The following is a 21161-nucleotide window of genomic DNA, read 5'->3' as shown; positions in this document are numbered from 1 at the left end:
ATACTACACACATCAACACAGGAGAGCACTACGATACTACACACATCAACACAGGAGAGCACTACGATACTACACACATCAACATAGGAGAGCACTACGATACTACACACATCAACACAGGAGAGCACTACGATACTACACACATCAACACAGGAGAGCACTACGATACTACACACATCAACATAGGAGAGCACTACGATACTACACACATCAACATAGGAGAGCACTATGATACTACACACATCAACATAGGAGAGCACTACGATACTACACACATCAACATAGGAGAGCACTACGATACTACACACATCAACACAGGTACAGGAGAGCACTACGATACTACACACATCAACATAGGAGAGCACTACGATACTACACACATCAACATAGGAGAGCACTACGATACTACACACATCAACATAGGAGAGCACTACGATACTACACACATCAACACAGGAGAGCACTATGATACTACACACATCAACATAGGAGAGCACTACGATACTACACACATCAACACAGGTATAGGAGAGCACTACGATACTACACACATCAACACAGGAGAGCACTACGATACTACACACATCAACACAGGTATAGGAGAGCACTACGATACTACACACATCAACACAGGTATAGGAGAGCACTACGATACTACACACATCAACATAGGAGAGCACTACGATACTACACACATCAACATAGGAGAGCACTACGATACTGCACACATCAACATAGGTATAGGAGAGCACTACGATACTACACACATCAACATAGGAGAGCACTATGATACTTCACACATCAACATAGGTATAGGAGAGCACTACGATACTACACACATCAACATAGGAGAGCACTACGATACTACACACATCAACATAGGAGAGCACTATGATACTACACACATCAACATAGGAGAGCACTACGATACTACACACATCAACACAGGAGAGCACTACGATACTACACACATCAACATAGGAGAGCACTATGATACTACACACATCAACACAGGTATAGGAGAGCACATTGATACTACACACATCAACACAGGTATAGGAGAGCACTATGATACTACACACATCAACATAGGAGAGCACTATGATACTACACACATCAACATAGGAGAGCACTATGATACTACACACATCAACATAGGAGAGCACTACGATACTACACACATCAACATAGGAGAGCACTATGATACTACACACATCAACATAGGTATAGGAGAGCACTACGATACTACACACATCAACATAGGAGAGCACTACGATACTACACACATCAACACAGGTATAGGAGAGCACTATGATACTACACACATCAACATAGGAGAGCACTACGATACTACACACATCAACATAGGTATAGGAGAGCACTATGATACTACACACATCAACACAGGTATAGGAGAGCACTACGATACTACACACAACATAGGTATAGGAGAGCACTATGATACTACACACATCAACATAGGAGAGCACTACGATACTACACACATCAACATAGGAGAGCACTACGATACTACACACATCAACACAGGTATAGGAGAGCACTATGATACTACACACATCAACATAGGAGAGCACTACGATACTACACACATCAACATAGGTATAGGAGAGCACTATGATACTACACACATCAACACAGGTATAGGAGAGCACTACGATACTACACACAACATAGGTATAGGAGAGCACTACGATACTACACACATCAACATAGGAGAGCACTACGATACTACACACATCAACATAGGAGAGCACTATGATACTACACACATCAACATAGGAGAGCACTATGATACTACACACATCAACATAGGAGAGCACTATGATACTACACACATCAACATAGGAGAGCACTATGATACTACACACATCAACATAGGAGAGCACTATGATACTACACACATCAACATAGGAGAGCACTACGATACTACACACATCAACATAGGAGAGCACTATGATACTACACACATCAACATAGGAGAGCACTATGATACTACACACATCAACATAGGAGAGCACTATGATACTACACACATCAACATAGGAGAGCACTACGATACTACACACATCAACATAGGAGAGCACTATGATACTACACACATCAACATAGGTATAGGAGAGCACTACGATACTACACACATCAACATAGGAGAGCACTACGATACTACACACATCAACACAGGAGAGCACTACGATACTACACACATCAACATAGGAGAGCACTACGATACTACACACATCAACATAGGAGAGCACTACGATACTACACACATCAACATAGGAGAGCACTACGATACTACACACATCAACATAGGTATAGGAGAGCACTATGATAGTACACACATCAACATAGGTATAGGAGAGCACTACGATACTACACACATCAACATAGGAGAGCACTACGATACTACACACATCAACATAGGTATAGGAGAGCACTATGATACTACACACATCAACACAGGTATAGGAGAGCACTACGATACTACACACACCAACATAGGTATAGGAGAGCACTACGATACTACACACATCAACATAGGAGAGCACTACGATACTACACACATCAACATAGGAGAGCACTACGATACTACACACATCAACACAGGTATAGGAGAGCACTACGATACTACACACATCAACATAGGAGAGCACTACGATACTACACACATCAACATAGGAGAGCACTATGATACTACACACACCAACATAGGTATAGGAGAGCACTACGATACTACACACATCAACATAGGAGAGCACTACGATACTACACACATCAACATAGGAGAGCACTACGATACTACACACATCAACATAGGAGAGCACTACGATACTACACACATCAACATAGGAGAGCACTACGATACTACACACATCAACATAGGAGAGCACTACGATACTACACACATCAACATAGGAGAGCACTATGATACTACACACATCAACATAGGTATAGGAGAGCACTACGATACTACACACATCAACATAGGAGAGCACTACGATACTACACACATCAACATAGGAGAGCACTACGATACTACACACATCAACATAGGAGAGCACTACGATACTACACACATCAACATAGGAGAGCACTACGATACTACACACATCAACATAGGAGAGCACTATGATACTACACACATCAACATAGGAGAGCACTATGATACTACACACATCAACACAGGTATAGGAGAGCACTACGATACTACACACATCAACACAGGTATAGGAGAGCACTACGATACTACACACACCAACATAGGAGAGCACTACGATACTACACACATCAACACAGGTATAGGAGAGCACTACGATACTACACACATCAACACAGGTATAGGAGAGCACTACGATACTACACACACCAACATAGGAGAGCACTACGATACTACACACATCAACATAGGAGAGCACTATGATACTACACACACCAACATAGGAGAGCACTACGATACTACACACACCAACATAGGAGAGCACTACGATACTACACATATCAACATAGGAGAGCACTATGATACTACACACATCAACACAGGTATAGGAGAGCACTACGATACTACACACTTCAACACAGGTATAGGAGAGCACTACGATACTACACACATCAACATAGGAGAGCACTACGATACTACACACATCAACATAGGAGAGCACTACGATACTACACACATCAACATAGGAGAGCACTACGATACTACACACATCAACATAGGAGAGCACTACGATACTACACACATCAACATAGGAGAGCACTACGATACTACACACACCAACATAGGAGAGCACTACGATACTACACACATCAACACAGGTATAGGAGAGCACTATGATACTACACACATCAACACAGGTATAGGAGAGCACTACGATACTACACACATCAACACAGGTATAGGAGAGCACTATGATACTACACACATCAACATAGGAGAGCACTATGATACTACACACATCAACATAGGAGAGCACTACGATACTACACACATCAACATAGGAGAGCACTACGATACTACACACACCAACATAGGAGAGCACTACGATACTACACACATCAACATAGGAGAGCACTATGATACTACACACATCAACATAGGAGAGCACTATGATACTACACACATCAACATAGGTATAGGAGAGCACTATGATACTACACACATCAACACAGGTATAGGAGAGCACTATGATACTACACACATCAACATAGGAGAGCACTATGATACTACACACATCAACACAGGTATAGGAGAGCACTATGATACTACACACATCAACATAGGTATAGGAGAGCACTACGATACTACACACATCAACACAGGTATAGGAGAGGACTATGATACTACACACATCAACATAGGTATAGGAGAGCACTACGATACTACACACATCAACACAGGTATAGGAGAGCACTACGATACTACACACATCAACATAGGTATAGGAGAGCACTACGATACTACACACATCAACATAGGTATAGGAGAGCACTATGATACTACACACATCAACACAGGTATAGGAGAGCACTACGATACTACACACAACATAGGTATAGGAGAGCACTACGATACTACACACATCAACATAGGAGAGCACTACGATACTACACACATCAACATAGGAGAGCACTATGATACTACACACATCAACATAGGAGAGCACTATGATACTACACACATCAACATAGGAGAGCACTATGATACTACACACATCAACATAGGAGAGCACTATGATACTACACACATCAACATAGGAGAGCACTATGATACTACACACATCAACATAGGAGAGCACTACGATACTACACACATCAACATAGGAGAGCACTATGATACTACACACATCAACATAGGAGAGCACTATGATACTACACACATCAACATAGGAGAGCACTATGATACTACACACATCAACATAGGAGAGCACTACGATACTACACACATCAACATAGGAGAGCACTATGATACTACACACATCAACATAGGTATAGGAGAGCACTACGATACTACACACATCAACATAGGAGAGCACTACGATACTACACACATCAACACAGGAGAGCACTACGATACTACACACATCAACATAGGAGAGCACTACGATACTACACACATCAACATAGGAGAGCACTACGATACTACACACATCAACATAGGTATAGGAGAGCACTATGATACTACACACATCAACATAGGTATAGGAGAGCACTACGATACTACACACATCAACACAGGTATAGGAGAGCACTACGATACTACACACATCAACATAGGTATAGGAGAGCACTACGATACTACACACATCAACATAGGAGAGCACTACGATACTACACACATCAACATAGGTATAGGAGAGCACTATGATACTACACAAAACAACACAGGTATAGGAGAGCACTACGATACTACACACACCAACATAGGTATAGGAGAGCACTACGATACTACACACATCAACATAGGAGAGCACTACGATACTACACACATCAACATAGGAGAGCACTACGATACTACACACATCAACATAGGAGAGCACTACGATACTACACACATCAACATAGGAGAGCACTACGATACTACACACATCAACATAGGAGAGCACTATGATACTACACACATCAACATAGGTATAGGAGAGCACTACGATACTACACACATCAACATAGGAGAGCACTACGATACTACACACATCAACATAGGAGAGCACTACGATACTACACACATCAACATAGGAGAGCACTATGATACTACACACATCAACATAGGAGAGCACTACGATACTACACACATCAACATAGGAGAGCACTATGATACTACACACATCAACATAGGAGAGCACTATGATACTACACACATCAACACAGGTATAGGAGAGCACTACGATACTACACACATCAACACAGGTATAGGAGAGCACTACGATACTACACACACCAACATAGGAGAGCACTACGATACTACACACATCAACACAGGTATAGGAGAGCACTACGATACTACACACATCAACACAGGTATAGGAGAGCACTACGATACTACACACACCAACATAGGAGAGCACTACGATACTACACACATCAACATAGGAGAGCACTATGATACTACACACACCAACATAGGAGAGCACTACGATTCTACACATATCAACATAGGAGAGCACTATGATACTACACACATCAACACAGGTATAGGAGAGCACTACGATACTACACACTTCAACACAGGTATAGGAGAGCACTACGATACTACACACATCAACATAGGAGAGCACTACGATACTACACACATCAACATAGGAGAGCACTACGATACTACACACATCAACATAGGAGAGCACTACGATACTACACACATCAACATAGGAGAGCACTACGATACTACACACATCAACATAGGAGAGCACTACGATACTACACACACCAACATAGGAGAGCACTACGATACTACACACATCAACACAGGTATAGGAGAGCACTATGATACTACACACATCAACACAGGTATAGGAGAGCACTACGATACTACACACATCAACACAGGTATAGGAGAGCACTATGATACTACACACATCAACATAGGAGAGCACTATGATACTACACACATCAACATAGGAGAGCACTACGATACTACACACATCAACATATGAGAGCACTATGATACTACACACATCAACATAGGAGAGCACTATGATACTACACACATCAACATAGGTATAGGAGAGCACTATGATACTACACACATCAACACAGGTATAGGAGAGCACTATGATACTACACACATCAACATAGGAGAGCACTATGATACTACACACATCAACACAGGTATAGGAGAGCACTATGATACTACACACATCAACATAGGTATAGGAGAGCACTACGATACTACACACATCAACACAGGTATAGGAGAGGACTATGATACTACACACATCAACATAGGTATAGGAGAGCACTACGATACTACACACATCAACACAGGTATAGGAGAGCACTACGATACTACACACATCAACATAGGTATAGGAGAGCACTACGATACTACACACATCAACACAGGTATAGGAGAGCACTACGATACTACACACATCAACATAGGTATAGGAGAGCACTACGATACTACACACACCAACATAGGAGAGCACTACGATACTACACACATCAACATAGGAGAGCACTACGATACTACACACACCAACATAGGAGAGCACTATGATACTACACACATCAACATAGGAGAGCACTACGATACTACACACATCAACATAGGAGAGCACTACGATACTACACACATCAACACAGGAGAGCACTATGATACTACACACATCAACATAGGAGAGCACTACGATACTACACACATTAACATAGGAGAGCACTACGATACTACACACATCAACACAGGTATAGGAGAGCACTATGATACTACACACATCAACATAGGAGAGCACTACGATACTACACACATCAACATAGGAGAGCACTACGATACTACACACATCAACATAGGAGAGCACTATGATACTACACACATCAACATAGGAGAGCACTACGATACTACACACATCAACATAGGAGAGCACTACGATACTACACACATCAACATAGGAGAGCACTACGATACTACACACATCAACATAGGAGAGCACTATGATACTACACACATCAACATAGGAGAGCACTATGATACTACACACATCAACACAGGAGAGCACTACGATACTACACACATCAACACAGGAGAGCACTACGATACTACACACATCAACATAGGAGAGCACTATGATACTACACACATCAACATAGGTATAGGAGAGCACTACGATACTACACACACCAACATAGGAGAGCACTACGATACTACACACATCAACATAGGTATAGGAGAGCACTACGATACTACACACACCAACATAGGAGAGCACTACGATACTACACACATCAACATAGGAGAGCACTATGATACTACACACATCAACACAGGAGAGCACTACGATACTACACACATCAACATAGGAGAGCACTATGATACTACACACATCAACATAGGAGAGCACTACGATACTACACACATCAACACAGGTATAGGAGAGCACTACGATACTACACACATCAACATAGGAGAGCACTACGATACTACACACATCAACATAGGAGAGCACTACGATACTACACACATCAACACAGGTATAGGAGAGCACTACGATACTACACACATCAACACAGGTATAGGAGAGCACTACGATACTACACACATCAACATAGGAGAGCACTATGATACTAGACACATCAACATAGGTATAGGAGATCACTACGATACTACACACACCAACATAGGAGAGCACTATGATACTACACACATCAACATAGGAGAGCACTATGATACTACACACATCAACATAGGAGAGCACTACGATACTACACACATCAACACAGGTATAGGAGAGCACTACGATACTACACACATCAACATAGGAGAGCACTACGATACTACACACATCAACACAGGTATAGGAGAGCACTACGATACTACACACATCAACATAGGAGAGCACTATGATACTACACACATCAACATAGGAGAGCACTATGATACTACACACATCAACATAGGAGAGCACTATGATACTACACACATCAACATAGGAGAGCACTATGATACTACACACATCAACATAGGAGAGCACTATGATACTACACACATCAACATAGGAGAGCACTATGATACTACACACATCAACATAGGAGAGCACTATGATACTACACACATCAACATAGGAGAGCACTATGATACTACACACATCAACATAGGAGAGCACTATGATACTACACACATCAACACAGGTATAGGAGAGCACTACGATACTACACACATCAACATAGGAGAGCACTATGATACTACACACATCAACACAGGTATAGGAGAGCACTACGATACTACACACATCAACATAGGAGAGCACTACGATACTACACACATCAACATAGGAGAGCACTACGATACTACACACATCAACATAGGAGAGCACTACGATACTACACACATCAACATAGGAGAGCACTACGATACTACACACATCAACATAGGTATAGGAGAGCACTACGATACTACACACATCAACACAGGTATAGGAGAGCACTACGATACTACACACATCAACATAGGAGAGCACTACGATACTACACACATCAACATAGGAGAGCACTATGATACTACACACATCAACATAGGAGAGCACTACGATACTACACACATCAACATAGGAGAGCACTACGATACTACACACACCAACATAGGAGAGCACTACGATACTACACACACCAACATAGGAGAGCACTACGATACTACACACATCAACATAGGAGAGCACTATGATACTACACACATCAACATAGGAGAGCACTATGATACTACACACATCAACATAGGAGAGCACTATGATACTACACACATCAACATAGGAGAGCACTACGATACTACACACATCAACACAGGTATAGGAGAGCACTACGATACTACACACATCAACACAGGTATAGGAGAGCACTACGATACTACACACATCAACATAGGAGAGCACTACGATACTACACACATCAACACAGGTATAGGAGAGCACTATGATACTACACACATCAACATAGGTATAGGAGAGCACTACGATACTACACACATCAACACAGGTATAGGAGAGCACTATGATACTACACACATCAACATAGGTATAGGAGAGCACTACGATACTACACACATCAACACAGGTATAGGAGAGCACTACGATACTACACACATCAACATAGGAGAGCACTATGATACTACACACATCAACACAGGAGAGCACTATGATACTACACACATCAACACAGGAGAGCGCTACGATACTACACACATCAACATAGGAGAGCACTATGATACTACACACATCAACACAGGTATAGGAGAGCACTACGATACTACACACATCAACATAGGAGAGCACTACGATACTACACACATCAACACAGGTATAGGAGAGCACTACGATACTACACACATCAACACAGGTATAGGAGAGCACTACGATACTACACACATCAACATAGGAGAGCACTACGATACTACACACATCAACACAGGTATAGGAGAGCACTACGATACTACACACATCAACATAGGTATAGGAGAGCACTACGATACTACACACATCAACATAGGTATAGGAGAGCACTACGATACTACACACATCAACATAGGAGAGCACTACGATACTACACACATCAACATAGGAGAGCACTATGATACTACACACATCAACACAGGAGAGCACTACGATACTACACACATCAACATAGGAGAGCACTATGATACTACACACATCAACACAGGAGAGCACTATGATACTACACACATCAACACAGGAGAGCACTATGATACTACACACATCAACACAGGAGAGCACTACGATACTACACACATCAACATAGGAGAGCACTATGATACTACACACATCAACACAGGAGAGCACTACGATACTACACACATCAACACAGGAGAGCACTACGATACTACACACATCAACATAGGAGAGCACTATGATACTACACACATCAACATAGGAGAGCACTACGATACTACACACATCAACATAGGTATAGGAGAGCACTACGATACTACACACATCAACACAGGTATAGGAGAGCACTACGATACTACACACATCAACATAGGAGAGCACTACGATACTACACACATCAACACAGGTATAGGAGAGCACTACGATACTACACACATCAACACAGGTATAGGAGAGCACTACGATACTACACACATCAACATAGGTATAGGAGAGCACTACGATACTACACACATCAACACAGGTATAGGAGAGCACTACGATACTACACACATCAACATAGGAGAGCACTACGATACTACACACATCAACATAGGAGAGCACTACGATACTACACACATCAACATAGGTATAGGAGAGCACTACGATACTACACACATCAACATAGGTATAGGAGAGCACTACGATACTACACACATCAACATAGGAGAGCACTACGATACTACACACATCAACATAGGAGAGCACTATGATACTACACACATCAACACAGGAGAGCACTACGATACTACACACATCAACACAGGTATAGGAGAGCACTACGATACTACACACATCAACATAGGTATAGGAGAGCACTACGATACTACACACATCAACATAGGAGAGCACTACGATACTACACACATCAACACAGGTATAGGAGAGCACTACGATACTACACACATCAACATAGGAGAGCACTACGATACTACACACATCAACACAGGTATAGGAGAGCACTACGATACTACACACATCAACATAGGAGAGCACTACGATACTACACACATCAACACAGGAGAGCACTATGATACTACACACATCAACATAGGAGAGCACTACGATACTACACACATCAACATAGGAGAGCACTACGATACTACACACATCAACACAGGAGAGCACTACGATACTACACACATCAACACAGGAGAGCACTATGATACTACACACATCAACATAGGAGAGCACTACGATACTACACACATCAACATAGGAGAGCACTACGATACTACACACATCAACACAGGTATAGGAGAGCACTACGATACTACACATATCAACATAGGAGAGCACTACGATACTACACACATCAACATAGGAGAGCACTACGATACTACACACATCAACATAGGAGAGCACTACGATACTACACACATCAACATAGGAGAGCACTACGATACTACACACATCAACACAGGTATGGGAGAGCACTATGATACTACACACATCAACACAGGTATAGGAGAGCACTATGATACTACACACATCAACACAGGTATGGGAGAGCACTACGATACTACACACATCAACACAGGTATAGGAGAGCACTATGATACTACACACATCAACACAGGTATAGGAGAGCACTATGATACTACACACATCAACACAGGTATAGGAGAGCACTATGATACTACACACATCAACACAGGTATAGGAGAGCACTACGATACTACACACATCAACACAGGTATAGGAGAGCACTACGATACTACACACATCAACACAGGTATAGGAGAGCACTATGATACTACACACATCAACACAGGTATAGGAGAGCACTATGATACTACACACATCAACACAGGTATAGGAGAGCACTACGATACTACACACATCAACACAGGTATAGGAGAGCACTATGATACTACACACATCAACACAGGTATAGGAGAGCACTATGATACTACACACATCAACACAGGTATAGGAGAGCACTACGATACTACACACATCAACATAGGAGAGCACTACGATACTACACACATCAACACAGGTATAGGAGAGCACTACGATACTACACACATCAACATAGGAGAGCACTACGATACTACACACATCAACACAGGAGAGCACTATGATACTACACACATCAACATAGGAGAGCACTACGATACTACACACATCAACATAGGAGAGCACTACGATACTACACACATCAACACAGGAGAGCACTACGATACTACACACATCAACACAGGAGAGCACTATGATACTACACACATCAACATAGGAGAGCACTACGATACTACACACATCAACATAGGAGAGCACTACGATACTACACACATCAACACAGGTATAGGAGAGCACTACGATACTACACACATCAACATAGGAGAGCACTACGATACTACACACATCAACATAGGAGAGCACTACGATACTACACACATCAACATAGGAGAGCACTACGATACTACACACATCAACATAGGAGAGCACTACGATACTACACACATCAACACAGGTATGGGAGAGCACTATGATACTACACACATCAACACAGGTATAGGAGAGCACTATGATACTACACACATCAACACAGGTATGGGAGAGCACTACGATACTACACACATCAACACAGGTATAGGAGAGCACTATGATACTACACACATCAACACAGGTATAGGAGAGCACTATGATACTACACACATCAACACAGGTATAGGAGAGCACTATGATACTACACACATCAACACAGGTATAGGAGAGCACTACGATACTACACACATCAACACAGGTATAGGAGAGCACTACGATACTACACACATCAACACAGGTATAGGAGAGCACTATGATACTACACACATCAACACAGGTATAGGAGAGCACTATGATACTACACACATCAACACAGGTATAGGAGAGCACTACGATACTACACACATCAACACAGGTATAGGAGAGCACTATGATACTACACACATCAACACAGGTATAGGAGAGCACTATGATACTACACACATCAACACAGGTATAGGAGAGCACTACGATACTACACACATCAACATAGGAGAGCACTATGATACTACACACATCAACACAGGTATAGGAGAGCACTATGATACTACACACATCAACATAGGAGAGCACTACGATACTACACACATCAACACAGGTATAGGAGAGCACTACGATACTACACACATCAACATAGGAGAGCACTACGATACTACACACATCAACACAGGTATAGGAGAGCACTACGATACTACACACATCACCATAGGTACAGGAGAGCACTACGATACTACACACATCAACACAGGAGAGCACTACGATACTACACACATCAACATAGGAGAGCACTACGATACTACACACATCAACATAGGAGAGCACTATGATACTACACACATCAACACAGGTATAGGAGAGCACTACGATACTACACACACCAACATAGGAGAGCACTACGATACTACACACACACATCAACATAGGAGAGCACTATGATACTACACACATCAACACAGGTATAGGAGAGCACTACGATACTACACACATCAACATAGGAGAGCACTACGATACTACACACATCAACATAGGAGAGCACTATGATACTACACACATCAACATAGGAGAGCACTACGATACTACACACACCAACATAGGAGAGCACTACGATACTACACACACACATCAACATAGGAGAGCACTATGATACTACACACACCAACACAGGAGAGCACTACGATACTACACACATCAACACAGGAGAGCACTACGATACTACACACATCAACATAGGAGAGCACTACGATACTACACACATCAACACAGGAGAGCACTATGATACTACACACATCAACATAGGAGAGCACTACGATACTACACACATCAACACAGGAGAGCACTACGATACTACACACATCAACACAGGAGAGCACTATGATACTACACACATCAACATAGGAGAGCACTACGATACTACACACATCAACACAGGAGAGCACTATGATACTACACACATCAACATAGGTATAGGAGAGCACTACGATACTACACACATCAACACAGGAGAGCACTACGATACTACACACATCAACATAGGAGAGCACTACGAAACTACACACATCAACATAGGAGAGCACTACGATACTACACACATCAACATAGGAGAGCACTATGATACTACACACATCAACATAGGAGAGCACTACGATACTACACACATCAACACAGGTATAGGAGAGCACTACGATACTACACACATCAACACAGGAGAGCACTACGATACTACACACATCAACACAGGAGAGCACTACGATACTACACACATCAACATAGGAGAGCACTACGATACTACACACATCAACATAGGTATAGGAGAGCACTACGATACTACACACATCAACACAGGTATAGGAGAGCACTATGATACTACACACATCAACACAGGTATAGGAGAGCACTACGATACTACACACATCAACACAGGTATAGGAGAGCACTATGATACTACACACATCAACACAGGAGAGCACTATGATACTACACACATCAACATAGGAGAGCACTACGATACTACACACATCAACATAGGTATAGGAGAGCACTATGATACTACACACATCAACATAGGAGAGCACTATGATACTACACACATCAACATAGGAGAGCACTATGATACTACACACATCAACATAGGAGAGCACTATGATACTACACACATCAACATAGGAGAGCACTACGATACTACACACATCAACACAGGTATAGGAGAGCACTACGATACTACACACATCAACACAGGTATAGGAGAGCACTATGATACTACACACATCAACACAGGAGAGCACTATGATACTACACACATCAACATAGGAGAGCACTACGATACTACACACATCAACATAGGTATAGGAGAGCACTATGATACTACACACATCAACATAGGAGAGCACTATGATACTACACACATCAACATAGGAGAGCACTATGATACTACACACATCAACATAGGAGAGCACTATGATACTACACACATCAACATAGGAGAGCACTACGATACTACACACATCAACACAGGTATAGGAGAGCACTATGATACTACACACATCAACATAGGAGAGCACTACGATACTACACACATCAACACAGGAGAGCACTACGATACTACACACATCAACATAGGAGAGCACTATGATACTACACACATCAACATAGGTATAGGAGAGCACTACGATACTACACACATCAACATAGGAGAGCACTACGATACTACACACATCAACATAGGAGAGCACTATGATACTACACACATCAACATAGGAGAGCACTACGATACTACACACATCAACACAGGAGAGCACTACGATACTACACACATCAACATAGGAGAGCACTACGATACTACACACATCAACATAGGAGAGCACTATGATACTACACACATCAACATAGGAGAGCACTACGATACTACACACATCAACATAGGAGAGCACTACGATACTACACACATCAACACAGGAGAGCACTACGATACTACACACATCAACATAGGAGAGCACTACGATACTACACACATCAACATAGGAGAGCACTATGATACTACACACACCAACATAGGAGAGCACTACGATACTACACACATCAACACAGGTATAGGAGAGCACTATGATACTACACACATCAACATAGGAGAGCACTACGATACTACACACATCAACATAGGAGAGCACTACGATACTACACACATCAACACAGGTATAGGAGAGCACTACGATACTACACACACCAACATAGGAGAGCACTATGATACTACACACATCAACATAGGAGAGCACTATGATACTACACACATCAACACAGGTATAGGAGAGCACTACGATACTACACACATCAACATAGGAGAGCACTATGATACTACACACATCAACATAGGAGAGCACTACGATACTACACACATCAACATAGGAGAGCACTACGATACTACACACATCAACATAGGAGAGCACTACGATACTACACACACACACGTAGAGATAGGTCCATATGTTTACATTAATAATTTATTTCTACAAGGTACCGTTATGGGCTCAAGCATAACGTATAAATATGGAATTAAAGTTTAAGAAAGCTTTTATTGACTTACTGCCTGAGCGCTGGTGGTGTTGGTGATGTAATCTTCTCTGGAGGAGAGAGACAAAGATGCCTGATCCAACTACAGAGACAGAATGATAAGTTATTACAATGTATTGTCCAACTATAGAATAATAACCTATTACAAGGCCTGGCCCAACTACAGAGACAGAATGATAAGTTATTACACTGTATTGTCCAACTATAGAATAATAACCTATTACAAAGCCTGGTTCATCTACAGAGACAGAATGATAAGTTATTACAATGTATTGTCCAACTATAGAATAATAACCTATTACAAAGCCTGGTTCATCTACAGAGACAGAATGATAAGTTATTACAATGTATTGTCCAACTATAGAATAATAACCTATTACAAGGCCTGGTTCATCTACAGAGACAGAATGATAAGTTATTACAATGTATTGTCCAACTATAGAATAATAACCTATTACAAGGCCTGGCCCAACTACAGAATGATACGTTAGTACAAGGCCTTGTCCATTTTCTCAAAAGTGAGTTTACAAGTCAATCAACTTTCAAAGCAGACTTACTTTCCCATTGTTCATCAAATGCAGTGTATGATATACCAGGCTTGGTCCTTATACAGAATGCTAAGTTATTACAAGGCCTGGTCCAACTACAGAATGATACGTTAGTTCAAGGCCTAGTCCAACTACAGAATGCTAAGTTATTACAAGGCCTGGTCCAACTATGTGATAATAAGTTAATGCTATCTATGTTTACAGAAGCCTGGAAGCTGTCTTGGTTGCACACACATTCAGTCAGGGGGGGGTCACCTTAATTATGTAGTTGGTGGAGTTCTTGGTTGCACACACACACATTCAGTCAGGGGGGGGGGGTCACCTTAATTATGTAGTTGGTGGAGTTCTTGGTTGCACACACACACATTCAGTCTGGGGGGGGTCACCTTAATTATGTAGTTGGTGGAGTTCTTGGTTACACACACACATTCAGTCAGGGGGGGTCACCTTAATTATGTAGTTGGTGGAGTTCTTGGTTGCACACACATTCAGTCAGGGGGGGTCACCTTAATTATGTAGTTGGTGGAGTTCTTGGTTACACACACACATTCAGTCAGGGGGGGGGGGTCACCTTAATTATGTAGTTGGTGGAGTTCTTGGTTGCACACACACACATTCAGTCAGGGGGGGGTCCCCTTAATTATGTAGTTGGTGGAGTTCTTGGTTGCACACACATTCAGTCAGGGGGGGGGTCACCTTAATTATGTAGTTGGTGGAGTTCTTGGTTGTGGACACACATTCAGTCAGGGGGGGGGGTCACCTTAATTATGTAGTTGGTGGAGTTCTTGGTTGCTACACACACATTCAGTCAGGGGGGGGTCACCTTAATTATGTAGTTGGTGGAGTTCTTGGTTGTGGACACACATTCAGTCAGGGGGGGGTCACCTTAATTATGTAGTTGGTGGAGTTCTTGTCATCTGGGGCGATGTATAAGCGAATCAGAACACTCTTGCTGTGTTGGTTCCTAATCTGAGCCAATGTCTGTAGCAGGTCCCATCGTCCTGGTGACCAGAGCCACTCCCCACCAAGCCCCTCCCCCAGGACGGGCCAGTGAAACTCAGGCTGCTGTAAAAGCTTCAACAGAGGACCACTGTCCACTTTCTCCAATATAGCTACACAAAGACACACAAAAACACAGACACACACTTTGTACCACTATAGCACTTGATGTTTTTCATGTAACCTCAGCTCCCATCTCGTCTTCCTCGTGCGTGTGTGCGTGTGCGTGCGTGCGTGCGTGTGTGGTTGTGGGTTACCTTCGTCCATACAGGAGCGGTAGAAGACCTTGGCCTTCCTGACAGCTTCTATCTCATCTGACTCTGATGGAGCCTCCAGCAAGTCTACAACTCAGACAACATTTAGAGGTGGTGGGGGGAGTGTAGTCAGGGTATGAGAGTGTGTATGTGCTCATCATGTTCTCTCTCACCTTTGAGTGTGATGTCAACGTGTTGGCGTAACCAGGGGTAGACGCCGTACGAAGAGGAGTCTTCAGGAATAGGGTTGTCTCTCAGCCAGCCACCACAGGAGAACCCATAGAAGTCGTCACAGGGAGCCACGGCCCGGTCCATCTTACTGAGGACGGAACCAGCTATACACACATTACAAGCTGATTGCAACATTCTACATGTAACAATTTCCTGTAAGGTGGGTCGGGGGCGTACCTGCTTCAATGCATTCTGGAGTTAGGCAGAAGACATCCTGATTGGCTCTCTGGGAAACTGAGGAAAAGGACGAGACCTGATGAAGATTACAACGTACCCCCCCCCAAACAGTCATAAACATACATATACGGTATGTCCTGAAACAATCCCACACACCCCTGACCTCTCTCTCACTCTTACCCTGTAAGGTGTCCCTCTGACCTAAAAAAAATCCCCCCCACCCCCACAGACATTCACACACAGTCATCAGCTGTTTACGGTTTGAGTGTCATGGAGAAAGCTGACTCCATTTTAATAACACATATGCCAAACAGCTTACACGCACATGCATGCACAGCCACGCGCACACACACACACACACACACACACACACCCACCCACACACACACAAACACACAAACCTTAAAAAGAAGCAAAGTAAATTAAATAGCCATTGTCTATTCACTTGTATGACCAGAGACAGGAGTGTACTGTATCTACAGAAACATATATAATTAAAACAACATTACACCACAAAAATGTTGTTTCATACAATAACAAGTACATAATAGTTACCACTTCTACCCCACCCTCACACACACACACACACACACACACACACACACACACACACACACACACACACACACACACACACACACACACACACACACACACACACACACACACACACACACACACACACACACACACACACACACACACACACACACACACACACCTCCCTCAACCACTCCAGTTACTGCAACACCAGCTTTTTCAAGACTAAACTCAGTCAGGGAAAGAGGTTGTGTGTGTAACTCTGTGTAAAGCAGTAGTGAGTCTACTCACCCAGTATGACAGCAAGCAGCAGAGCGATGCAGAAACACACACACGCGGCCAGCGCAGCCTTTAGGACACGACTGTTTCCTGGTTTAGAAACACACACACCTAGACGCTCCATCTCCATGTCTCCAATCAAAACAGACGCACACACTACCTCACTTTCAGCCACCTCTTTGTCCGTCTCCAAATCTATATCTGTCTCTTTCTCCCTCCCTCTCTCTGTCTCTCTGCCTCCTTTTCTCTCTGTGTCGGTCCCTGTATATCTCTCTTTCTCCCCCCTCTCTGTCTCTCTGCCTCCTTCCCTCTCTGTGTCGGTCCCTGTATATCTCTCTTTCTCCCCCCCTCTCTGTCTCTCTGCCTCCTTCCCTCTCTGTGTCGGTCCCTGTATATCTCTCTTTCTCCCCCCCCTCTGTCTCTCTGTGTCGGTCCCTGTATATCTCTCTTTCTCCCCCCTCTCTGTCTCTCTGCCTCCTTCCCTCTCTGTGTCGGTCTCCGTATGTCTCTCCCTCCCTCTCGCTCTGTGTATGTCTCTGTATGTCTCTCTCCCTTCCTCTCGCTCGCTCTGTGTATCTCTGTATGTCTCTCTCCCTCCCTCTTTCTCTGTCTTTCTCCTTAAGTCTCTCTCCCTCCCTCTCTGTGTATGTGTCCGTATGTCTCTCTCTCTCCCACCCTCTCACTGTGTCGGCCTCCGTATCTCTCTCTCTCTTACTGTGTCGGTCTCTTTCTCTTTCTCTCTCTCTCTCTCTCTGTCTGTCTCTTTATCTCTCTCTCTCTGTCTGTCTCTGTCTGTCTCTCTCTCTAGCCATAATCCTCTACAAACTGTGGTTCTACCTACTTCTGTCTGACTCTCCTGCTCAAAGTGGACTCCCCCTCCCTCCCTCGGTCTCCTCCCTCTATCTTTCCCACGTTGCCCCTCCCTCTGTGCTACCCTCAGACACTTACCAGAGACAGCTCAATTACCTTCTGCTGGAACCATGTGAAGAGTTACAAACCTTCTGCTGGAACCATGTGAAGAGTTACAAACCTGATGGAACCATGTGAAGAGTTACAAACCTTCTGCTGGAACCATGTGAAGAGTTACAAACCTGCTGGAACCATGTGAAGAGTTACAAACCTGCTGCTGGAACCATGTGAAGAGTTACAAACCTTCTGCTGGAACCATGTGAAGAGTTACAAACCTGATGGAACCATGTGAAGAGTTACAAACCTTCTGCTGGAACCATGTGAAGAGTTACAAACCTGCTGGAACCATGTGAAGAGTTACAAACCTGCTGCTGGAACCATGTGAAGAGTTACAAACCTGCTGCTGGAACCATGTGAAGAGTTACAAACCTGCTGCTGGAACCATGTGAAGAGTTACAAACCTGCTGCTGGAACCATGTGAAGAGTTACAAACCTTCTGCTGGAACCATGTGAAGAGTTACAAACCTTCTGCTGGAACCATGTGAAGAGTTACAAACCTTCTGCTGGAACCATGTGAAGAGTTACAAACCTTCTGCTGGAACCATGTGAAGAGTTACAAACCTGCTGCTGGAACCATGTGAAGAGTTACAAACCTGCTGGAACCATGTGAAGAGTTACAAACCTGCTGCTGGAACCATGTGAAGAGTTACAAACCTGCTGCTGGAACCATGTGAAGAGTTACA

At 43.0% G+C, this 21161-nt stretch overlaps 1 protein-coding gene across 3 annotated transcripts in view; it reads right to left on the bottom strand.

Moving 5' to 3' along the window:
- phex (phosphate regulating endopeptidase homolog, X-linked) overlaps window positions 1–20766 on the bottom strand; it is a 36582-nt gene extending 15816 nt beyond the window's left edge. Inside the window, exons 1-6 of one of the 3 annotated variants that reach the window (XM_055928140.1) lie at window positions 19522–20766; window positions 18691–18747; window positions 18456–18617; window positions 18286–18369; window positions 17915–18141; window positions 16495–16563 (exon numbers count right to left, since the gene is read on the bottom strand). In XM_055928140.1, the coding sequence (XP_055784115.1) occupies window positions 16495–16563; window positions 17915–18141; window positions 18286–18369; window positions 18456–18617; window positions 18691–18747; window positions 19522–19639 (717 nt within the window). In that variant the 5' untranslated portion in view covers window positions 19640–20766. Of the gene's footprint in view, window positions 1–16494; window positions 16564–17914; window positions 18142–18285; window positions 18370–18455; window positions 18618–18690; window positions 18749–19521 lie in introns of those variants that run through there. The other 2 variants (XM_055928141.1, XM_055928142.1) reach the window with 2 other exon arrangements.
- Window positions 20767–21161: the final 395 nt, after the last annotated feature.

Source organism: Salvelinus fontinalis, chromosome 7 (assembly GCF_029448725.1).
Source record: "Salvelinus fontinalis isolate EN_2023a chromosome 7, ASM2944872v1, whole genome shotgun sequence".
NCBI classification, from domain to species: Eukaryota; Metazoa; Chordata; class Actinopteri; order Salmoniformes; family Salmonidae; genus Salvelinus; species Salvelinus fontinalis.
The sequence above is the reverse complement of the archived record's forward strand: the minus strand, read 5'-3'. Positions and strand labels throughout refer to the sequence as shown.